At 52.0% G+C, this 10,768-nt stretch overlaps 1 protein-coding gene across 1 annotated transcript; it reads right to left on the bottom strand.

The window, feature by feature from the left end:
• Positions 1-3,771: 3,771 nt before the first annotated feature.
• Tmem37 (transmembrane protein 37) lies at positions 3,772-10,509 on the bottom strand. The gene is made up of 2 exons (XM_038348680.1): positions 10,155-10,509; positions 3,772-4,624 (listed from the first exon to the last, which is right to left on the bottom strand). Exons 1-2 carry the CDS (start codon positions 10,173-10,175, stop codon positions 4,052-4,054), a joined length of 594 nt encoding a protein of 197 aa, XP_038204608.1. The 5' UTR covers positions 10,176-10,509; the 3' UTR covers positions 3,772-4,051.
• Between the last annotated feature and the right edge of the window lie 259 nt (positions 10,510-10,768).

The following is a 10,768-nucleotide window of genomic DNA, read 5'->3' as shown; positions in this document are numbered from 1 at the left end:
GGCTGGAGCAAGAAACAGGTCTGTGATTTGGTCTTTCTTATTCTTTTGAGAGAGTAATTCAGTGGCCCCAGAGGAGGCAAGGGAATAAATGGCATCCAGAACACCCTAGTCTCTGTGTGTCGATCTTTTGCTTATGTTCTAAACTGCTTCCCTGCCTCCAGATTCCAGCTCAGTTTTAAGGACAAGCCTAGAAGCTTGGAAAATATGAGGAATCAAGACCCTGGGTCTTAGACTGATTTTGTCTGTCCTAGAGTTCTCATCGAGCATTCAGGACAGCAGCTAAATTAAGCTGACAAAGCCATGGGGCTTCTGAATCCCCCTTTTTCATTATCCCTGATGTTTTATGAGGACTTGGTGGAAAACAGGTACACCAGGAAGTAAGCCATCCTCCCTATAAATGGCAGACAGCTCCTTGAAGGCCCAAGACTTGCCCAAGATACTTGGCAATGATATGAAAGTCTTGTTTCTCTTTTGAGACAGTGTCTTCTATAGCCCAGGCTAGTTTACTAATCCCTAGGTAGCTGAAGATGGCCTTGAACTTGATCCTCCTGCCTGTATTTCCAAGTGCTAGGATTGCAGGTGTGCACCACCAAGCCTGGTTTATGTGGTCCTGGGAATCAGACTCATAGCTTCATGCACAACAGGCAAGCACTTTACCAGCTATGCTACATCTCCATGGACTGCTAATGCACAGTCTTTTAACTATCTGAGCTTCAAGGCAGGTGGTGATTTCCCAACTCTCAAACAGGCAGAGGCCCATCTCCCTGCACTGTTAGCTTCCATGACTCTGGCTGTCCATGCCAGCACATTGGTGCTCCCTGGCTCCCTAAGAGGATGAAAGAGGATGAAGTGTTTGAATCTCCTTCCAAAACACAACCTAGCAGGGAAACCTAAATAGAAATGGGGACCTGGCCTCCAATTTGCATCTTACAGCCTGCTGCAGGACCGCTTCCCAGGTTGAGACCCAGGATGAGTGGTCAATGAGTTCTGGTTTTGGTAAAACCCAACCGTCCCCATGAACTCCGCAGATAGAGATAGCAAAGTGGCTCAGAGAGAGAGAGCACCTGCCCAGGTGCACAGGCCTTGGATGTGAGTGACCCTCAGCTCTGCAAAACAAAACAACCAGTTCTGGGGGCTCCAAGGTCCCTGAGTAGTGGTGGTTCCAATGTCACATCTGTAGTCTCATGACTCTCAACTGGGATAAAGATGTCTAAAAATCAGGGCTAGAGAAGCGGCTCGGCGATGAAAGCTCATGCTGACCGAGCATGACGGCTTCAGCTGGATCCTGGGAACCCACATCAAGGTAGAAAGAAAGGACCATCTCCACAAACTGTTCTCCAACCCCCACATGAGCACATGATGTGTACATTCCCATACGTGCATGCACAATAGTAAGTAAGGTGAAGATATGTAAGCTCACTGTAGAAGGGGCTGGAGGTAAAGTGGAGGACGATGTGGGTTCAGTTCCTGGAGCCTGTGTAAAAGCCTGGTGCGGTTGTGCAGGCCTCTGATCCCGGTGCTGGGCAGACAGAGGCAGGAAGTCCCTGGGGCCCACTGGCCATCCAGGAAAGCACAAGTGGTGAGTTCTAGGCCAGGGAAGGACACTGTCTCAAAAGCAAGGTATGTGGTCTCCTGGAGAAGGACACATAAGACTGGTCCCACGTGCCTGTGTACTCTCACACATATATGTGTATACACATGAACATGTATTTATACATATACAAAATCACAATAGAAGCTACTTGGGGAGGTTAGGGCAGAAAGATCACTTGAGCTCACAAAGAAGAGACCAGCTTGGGCAACATCTTGTCTCAAAATAAAATGGGCCCTCAGTGAAGTATTTGGTGAGTGAATAGAAGGCTTCTGGGTTTGGTCCCAGAAGCATCACAGGTGTGTTCACCTAGCCCTGGAAGGGACCCTTCTGACAGGATCAGGGCAAAGTCCAAAAGCCCACTCGGGGCTGGAGGGGAAAAGAACCTTACAGGATATATAAGAACACATTCCACCTGTTTCTGGGTGGCAAAAACTGGAAATGGGGCAACAGGATGGGCAAACAGATCTGGGGGCTGCAGCGATGGCTCAGCTAGTGGATCAACTGCCTTGCAAGCACCTGAGTTCAATCCTCAGAACCAACATAGAAAAAAAAAGCTGGGCACGGTTGCATGTGCTTGTAATCCCAGCTCTGGTGAGATGAGAGCCAGAGGTCTCTGGAGCTCACTGGCCAGCCAACCCAGCCTGCCTGGCAAATTCCAGACCAGAAAGAGACCATCTTGAACAAAATGGGGCCAGGTGATGTTCAGAGGGTAAAAACGCTTGCTATGCAAAGCTGACCACCCGTGTTGGGATTCCCAGCAATCACACAAAGCTGGATGCAGTAGTGACCACATCTGTAATCCCAGTGCTCACAGGCCGACAAAAGAGAGACAGGAAATCCCTGGAAGCTCCCAGGCTGAGACCAGCAAAGAGACCCGGTCGCAAACCAAAGGGAAGGTGAAGACCAGTAGGGAGTACTGACCTCTAAACTCCACCTGTGTGCCATGGTGTGCGCATGCCTACACCCACACACAAAGATTTAAAAAAAAAAAGTGGATGGCATCTAGAAACAACATAGGCAAGGTTGTCCTCTGGCCTCCATACACTGGTGCTCACACATGCACCTGAACACACATGCACACATGTGCACACACGTACACACACAGGGAGGATGAAAGAGAGAAAGAGAGCAGTTCTTCCAGGGAGTGTGGAAATCTCCACAGGCTCTTGGCCCCGTTCACCTCCACCTATCCCCTGCAAGCTGTTAATTATTACTCCACATCTGTTTGTCCCCTCACCCGCTGTGGCGTTCAGCGGTGCACGCATGTGCTCTTTGAAATGTGTTCCAGGATCAGAAACGGACGCTGAGGTCACCTGACCCTTACAAATGAGAGTCTCACAAACAGTCCTGCCCTCCTGCCCGAGTCGAAACTGGCCTCAGGGAAGACTATGTTAGAGCACTCTTGCAGGGACTTGGCTCAAGGAAGATTTCAAACTATGCCCAGAGAGAGGGCAGCTAGCCTCTAGAAACTGGGGTGTGCCAGAACCTGTGGGTCCACACAAAGGTTGGGGGGACTTTAAGTCAGCAACTAGTCAAAGGGCTTTCTGGGGGAATCCTGCTAAGCCAGGAAAATGCGTGCAAGGCTCCCTTGAGCCAATGGGAGATGGTCCTAGCCACTGACTGGTCCTGTAGGTGGAGGACTCGGCCATTCTTAGAAACCTCGAGTCCTGGGAGATCACTCAGCAGTTAAAGCTCATGCCATGCAAGCAGGAAGACCAGAGTTTGGATCCCCAGTATCCATATACATGTTGGATGGTGTGGTGTCACCTGGAATTCCAGCCTGGGAGGCAGATGGGGCATCTCCAGAGCAAGCTGGTTGGTGAGACTGGTCTTAGAGGTGAGCTCTGGGTTTGACTGAGACCCTGCTTCAATGAATAAGGCAGAAAAGCAATTAAGGATGAGACCAGACATCAACCTCAGATCTCCATATGCACACCCTTACATTGCATGTACACCCACACATACATGAACCCATGCACATGTTAAGACATGTACACACACACACACAGCACATGCATATACAGAAGAAAAAAAGTGTCCCAGGGCCCCTCTAGCCCACATCCCAGTGCTATCCATGAAACAGGTGTGAACCTTGCTTAGCTGGGCAGCTAGCCTGGAACCAACTGCTGGTGTCTTTCAAAGTCTCCTCCAGTCCAGGGAAGAAAACACCCAAGGAAGAAGTTTTAGAACATTCTTCTTATTTTAGAATTGACATCTTAAAAGCTTGGCTAACCTCTACGGCTTGTGTCCTGTGGTACTGAGGCACTCTTCTGGCCTCTAGCCTGGGGGGCAGTTGAAGAGCCCCCCCCCCAGCCCAGGGCCATTTGTAGAGCTTCTTGTCTAAGAGGCAGCTTCAAGGTCATTGTCCCACTCAATTCCAGCCAGAGGTCCTACGTCAGAGAAGTCCTGTCATGACCACACTTTCTTATAGAAGCTAGGGCTCCCCCTGGCCGGGTCTTAGACTTTTCTTAGCTGGTCCCAGGGCTCCGTGAGGCTGTTAATATGAAGGCCGCTGGTGGCATTGAGGAAGAAGAGGAAGGAGGCGGTGAACCCACACCAAAACATCAGGGTGAAGCCCATGAAGGTGATCTGACTCTTGAGGAGAATGATGAAGGTGAGGAGGCCCCCAGAGGAGAGGACGAAGGCGATCAGCAGGAGGTAGGAACCGACGGCCCACTTGCGCCGTGAGCGGACATCCTCACACACCTGGGACACCATGAGCAGCTCCAAGCCAAAGATGGCAGCCACCACAGCCATGGCAGCCACAGTGCGTGCTAGACCCATGCCCACTGCCAGCCCGGGCACATGAGCCTGGTTCAGGTCTCTCAGGCAGTGTGGACCGCTGTGGTTACTGATGGTGCAGAAGTACCACAGCCCAAAGAGCTGGTCCTCCACCAGGAGCCAGTGGCCGTCGCAGACAGACACTGAAGAGAGGACCACAGCCAGGGCCGTGCACGCGATGATGAGTGTCCGGATGAAGGACTCAAAGAAGGACCGGTGGGGCCTCTTAGGGCCCAGCAGCCTCTGGGTCTGGAAGACATCACACAACCTAGTGAGTTGACAAGGGCTTTAAAATCCCAGAATGCAATCCCACTTACTCCAGCCCTGTGGTTTTGCTCTGATATCGTGGGAAGCCAAGAACTGACCCTCCTAGCTTCCCATTCGACCCACCCCCATTGGGGGCCCTTCTGCTGTCTACCTGTCCTCCCTCCACTGCCAGAGCCTGGCCAAGTGTTTGCCAATTGCAAACTAATCCCGTACTGTTCTCAGGATCTCTACCCAGAATGAAAAGCCAAAACTGGAGCTGGGAAGACGGCCTTGTGGGTAAAGTGCTTTCTTGCTTTAAACCACGAGGGCCACAGTTTGATCCCAAGAACCCACGTTTTAAAAAGGACAAGCATGGTGGTAAGTTTGTATAATCCCAGAGCTGGGCAGGCAGAGAAGGGCAGATCCCTGGGACTTGCTGGCCAGCTAACCAAGTCGGTGAGCACCAAGCTAGAGAGAGAGAGAGACAGAAAGACACACACACACATAGAGAAGTTGGTGCCTAAATAACAATATTAGAGGTTGGCCTCTGGTCTCCTAATGAGAATATGTACACACATACACACACACACACACACACACACACACACACACACACACCATGGCAGCTGTTTAATATAGTTCCATGCCTAAGATATTCTTTTTTCAGGCCTCTTGGGCTCCTGTCTAGCAGCTCCTGGGCAGCTCTCTCACCCCAAGAATGATACCTTGTCTCTTCCTCTCATTCTCTTCTGAGAGGTCCTTCCTACCCAGCCAGTCCCCTGGGTCCTCTACTGCTCTTCTCCGGCAGGTGCCCCGTTTTGCTCTTTGCTCTATTCTGGTGGTATTTTGGAGTGACATGCCATTGGCCATCCACCTGGACATCGCATTCCCCTCGGAGGGCAAGGCCACGTGTCAAGAGACCGTGGTATTTGCAGTATCCGGCACACTGTTAGACCTGCGCACTTGGTAGGTGCTTGAGGAAGACCAATGCTGGAAGTTCCTGATAGACTGAGCCTCCTGCCCAGACGTAAGCTAACTGACTCATTTATAGGATGCACAGAAGCAGGTTACGTCACTGTTTGGGAGGTAGGAAGAACAGATAACACAGAAAGATTACTGCTGGGAAGTGAGGGGACTGAAGGAAAGGGAAGTGCAGCGGGCATCCTATGGCAGCTGTGAGTAAGATTCCAAAGGCAAGCATGAGCTGCACCTCTCTCAGGTACAGCTGAGCCTGGTTCCCGGGAGACTGCGGGCAGAGCCCTTATGAGGCTGTCTGCTAGGGCTGGGGAGACGGGAGACTCATTAAAGTGCTTGCCATGCAAGCGTGAGGACCTGAGTTCCGATCTCCAGGACCCACATAACAAGTCAGGCGTGGTAGCGAGCCATATTTGTAGCTCCGGTGCTGGATGGGCGGGGGTAGATGGGTGGATTTCTAGAGCTCATTGACCTGTGTAGCTTAATTAGTGAGCTTCAGATTCAGTGAGAGACCTGTCTCAAACATGTATGCGCTCTCTCTCTCTCTCTCTCTCTCTCTCTCTCTCTCTCTCTCTCTCTCTCTCTCTCTCTCTCTCTCTCTCTCTCGTTTCTCTTTCTCCCTGTATTTTGAGCCAGCGTTGTTTAATACATTCAGGCCTGGCCTTGATTCACTACATAGCCAAGGATGATGTTGAACTTCTAACCTTCCTCCTTCCTGGGATGACAGGCGAGCAGCCCCCATTTGTTTATTTGGTGCTAGGGTTTGAAACCGGGGCTTCACACGCACTGGGTAAGCATTTCGCCAGCTGAGCCACATCTCCAATCAGTGCCCTTGTTTTCTTCTTGTCTGCCCAGTGAAGCTGGCGATCCCCACAGGAAAGCACCTGGCAAGGTTATGAAATCCCTAGAGGCTAATACGGTCACAGGATGGGGCAGCTACAGATGCAGAGAACGAATCACAAGACACGCAGGCCAGCTCAGACACCTTTTGACCCTAGGCCTCATGCTGTCTGGAAAACAGGCACATTCAGTCCCTTCCTCGGCCCCGCCTGTCCCAGGCCCATACTGGACTTTAATCTTCAGGCCCTAAGATGCCACACTGGGATCAGACAGAGGTGACAGGGAGATCTGGTGTCGCCTTTCCTTCTGTGGACTTGAAGTCGGCTTTATTTAAACTCTCTGACCACCAGTAAGACTGCAAGGATTAAAGGCTCATGAAGTAAAGACATGTGGGGCTGGAAAGACGGCTCAGTCTGTAAAGTGCTTGCAAGTATGAGGACCTGAGTTCGATTCCCAGAACCCATGAAAAAAAGCTGGGTGTGTTGGTGCACACTTAAAATCCTAGTACTGGGAAGGGAGAAATGGGTGGATCACTGGGGTTTAATGGCCAATCAGTCTCCCCAACTTGTTGAGTTCCAGGCCACACCAAAGTAGTCAGTAAAATGCCCTCCTTGCAAGCACAAAGATATGAATTCCATCCCTAAAACCCAAGTTTAAAAAACAAAAATAGAAGAAACAAAAAACCTGAGTATAGTGGATGTTAGTAATCTCAGCATTGGGAAGACAGGCCAGTCACAAGGAATGGCTGGTTTTCCAGCTTAGCCTAGCGGATGAGTTCTAGGTCCGTGCAAGACCCTGTCTCAGAAAACAAGGTAGACAGAGCAGGAGGAGAATTGGTACTTCAGGTTGTCCCATCCCCCAGACACATACAAAATGTGTGGCCATAGGTGGTTCCTGAGAGTGGTCTATAACACCAGCAAGGATCATGTATACGTTAGCCTTCATCCTGAACCACTGTGTGTGCCTCAGCCCATACTGCTGGTATCTCCACCAGCTTCCAGTGACCCTGGGGGCTGGAAACTTCTGGAAGCTGGGGCAGGGTCCGGGGGCTGGGATGGGGTGGGGGGGGGGCTGGGGTGGGGTGGGAGGGGATGGGGCAGGGCGGGGTGGGGGCTGGGGTGAGGTGGGGGCTGGGGCGGGGTTGGGAAGGCTGGGGCGGGGTGGCATGAAGGGTTGTGCCACTGAGTGGTAGCAGTCAGTGGAAGAGCCGGCCTGAAAAGAGGAAGTGGGCAGCCAGTCCTGCCCCTGCCCCTGCCCCTGCCCCTTCCCCATAAGTTTATCTCTGTAGCTTAAGGCTGTCCCTTCAACCAGGGCCTTGGACTCCTCTGCTAAACAACACTTCTCATTCTCTTTTTATTCTCTCTTTTACCCTGAGACCCTGACGGGTTCCAGCTGACCTGTTGCCTGAGGTTAAGGGCTACTGAGGCCACCCCCAAAGCCATGTCATATCATCCTCTGCTCCCCAAGACCAACAGCACCCCAAGTATGCATACTGGATTCACACTCATTTCTCACATCCCTGTATCCACTACTCTGCAAGGTGTGCTCTGTCCAGGCCTGGGCCAGGCCACCATCCCCGCATTGACCACCCCCAACACACTGACATTTCTTCAGCAGCCTGCTCAGGAGCCAACCTAACTGTTCCTTTCAGCTCCACCGCTAGCATGATCCAGGCCATGTGCACACCCTTGCTACTGGGTATAGACCCTCATTCATGCTAGGCAAGTGCTCTGCGCCAGACTCACACACACACATGCGTGAGCACACATACATGCACACATGTGCGCGCATACACACACACACACACACATTTTTTAGTGTCTTTTATTCAGAGACAGCCTGATCATACTCTAGTCTTTGAACCTGCGATCTTCCTGCCCCAGTCTCTCAAGAAGACGGAACAAAGACCTGCACTAACAGGTCCTGCTTTTTAGCTGTCACTCATTCCCCCTTCCACCTCCTCTCCACTGAAGGGCAATAACAGTACCTAACTCTTAAAGTTGCTAAGGGGGCGAAGTTGTTGGCCAAGTCATCCTCAAAGTAGGGACAAGTGCACTCCGTACCCTGCACTAACATGGGTGTAGCTCATGGTCCTGACTGCCAGACACAGCTGAGCCTGGGGCAAACATGCCTGTGCCGTCCTCCCTTCTCCCTCTCTACCTTCCCTCTTTTCTTCCTCCTCCCCCTCTCTTCCTCTGCCTTCTTTTCTCCCCCTCCTCCTCTTCTCTCTATCCTTCATCCTCCTCCCTTCCTCTCCTCCCATCACTTCCTTTCCTTGTCTCTCTCCTCTTCCTCCCCTTGCTTTACCCCCTCCTCCCCTCTCCTCCTCCCTCTTCCCTTCTCCTCCTCCTCCCTTAGAAAGGGGCTCCTATCTATGATTTTGTACCTCTTAGCCTAGCTCCTCCCACACCTCACACTGGTTTCTGGGCATCTCCTTGCCCAAACCACCTGTTTGGGGGTGTCCCTGTGCCTTTCTCCCTGTGCCTTCCTCCCAAGGTCTCTCCCTGAAGATGGTCTGGAAATATGCCCAGGAACAAAAACAAAACAAACAAACAAACAAACAAACAAAAAGAAGCCACCTAATCAGAGTCCCTATCTGTTGTACCCTAGCAACTGAGTTCTGGTTAAAAGGGTTTGGGGGTGGCCTACATTCTGTCACCTGGCTACCCACTGTAGGCAGGTCACTTCTGAGCCTCAATTATCTCTCTGTAAAATGGGTAGAACTGTAGGGGTGGCCTATGTCTATAATGCCAGTTATTCAGGAGACTGAGGAAGGAGGATAGATAGATAGATAGATAGATAGATAGATAGATAGATAGATAGCCCAGGGGTCTGAGACCATCCTGAACAACAAAGCAAGATACTGTCTGTCTTAAGCAGTATCGATAATGATAAAAATAAGGACTGCTAATAGCGGGACCCTACCAACATTATCAGTGTCATGGGGCCTGAGCATCTGAAGGCAGAGTCAACTGACATATCTACTCCTCGGGACAAGACTAGACAGTGGACAGTCTGGAGGACAGCCAGACACCGGGATGCCTGGGTGAGCAGGAAGCAAGCCCCAGGGTAGTGGACACTTCCCTACCGCCCTTTGAATGGGGTAGGAATGTCGAGATTCTCAGCCAACACAAACACTCTCGGCACTGCCCCAAAAGAAGCCAGATCTTAAAGGAAGCAGAGGCTCCTGTCCCAGGAGCCTTTTTCCTGGGATGTGGGGGTCCCTGGTGAGTACACTTCCACCTCGGTTCTACCTAGCTCCCCAAAGGCCTTTAAGAGAAGATTATCTTTGCAGTCCTGACTCCCAGAAAGTTCTGACTTTGCAAGCAACTAGTCCACCGTTACATAAACCAAGTCTAGCCTTTTGCAAATCCATTCTGTTGGTCCTCCACTCCAGACGCCCAGTTTTTAAAAACTCCCAACGACCCCTGAGAAAAGGCTTACTCACAGGTCATTCACTGATGACCCCGCAGAAAGTTTGGTGGCCTCTGGTGCCCTCAGGGGCCAAGAAGACTGCAGAGAGCCAGCTGCACTGGGGAGCAGGTACCCCCAGGTCACTCTCAGAGAAACCTTCCCGGGGGCGGGGGGAGGTTTCCAGCAAGAACTGGGCATTTGGGGAGTTGTCACCCTGACCCAAGGCTTCAGTCACTGCGGGTCCCCAGTCCTCCCCATGGTCGGCTATACCCCGGCTCTGAGCCCCGCGGGCCCCTCGGGCTACCTGTGCGCCGATGGCCGTCATGCTGCACCCTGGGCAGCCGCGCTGTTGCCTGGCCTAGCTGTCGCACTCCGGCTGCTGCGCTCGGCTGCCGGGCTGGCTCTCTCCTGGGGCGGGGCGCAAGTCAGGGGGCGGGGGCATAGCGCTCACTAGGCTGCTCGGGTTACGCTGACTCAGCGCTCTTGGTCCCAGAGAAGGGGTACCCGGTGACCCCGCTCGCGATCCTCGCCTAGATACAGATTCTTCGAGGGCTGGGAAATTTGGTTCCGGTCCAAACTTGAAGGGCCGCGTGTCCCGAAGGAGCACCTGGGTGCAAAAGGCGAAGGATCCCGCCTGGATTCTGGCTTCTACACCCACTGGTGACCTTGGACTGCTAGTTTAAAGTCGCTGAGCCCTGGTTAATAAGTGAGATAATGTGCGATTGACTGGGCTTTTGCAAGGCTTTTGTGACACGTGAGTGGGCCAGAACCCTCTGGGGGCTATCACTTGCCTTAGTTTGCCTTTTAAGGAGGAGCGACAGGATCCTTGTCTCCTGATCCCCTCAGGGACTATTAGCAAATATTAGGCTGGTTGTTGGGGCAGACTCCTGTAATCCCAGCATTTGAAGGGCTGAGGCA

Source organism: Arvicola amphibius, chromosome 12, assembly GCF_903992535.2.
Source record: "Arvicola amphibius chromosome 12, mArvAmp1.2, whole genome shotgun sequence".
NCBI classification, from domain to species: Eukaryota; Metazoa; Chordata; class Mammalia; order Rodentia; family Cricetidae; genus Arvicola; species Arvicola amphibius.
This window is presented reverse-complemented; position numbering and strand designations above follow the sequence as displayed.

What these genes read in the sequence shown, in the direction of transcription:
- Tmem37 (XM_038348680.1), bottom strand. Translation starts at nt 10,175, where the DNA reads ATGACGGCCATCGGCGCACAG. An exon ending in TGACGGCCATCGGCGCACAG is followed by an intron (nt 4,625 to 10,154) that starts GTAGCCCGAGGG and finishes GATGTCTTCCAG; the next exon opens with ACCCAGAGGCTGCTGGGCCC.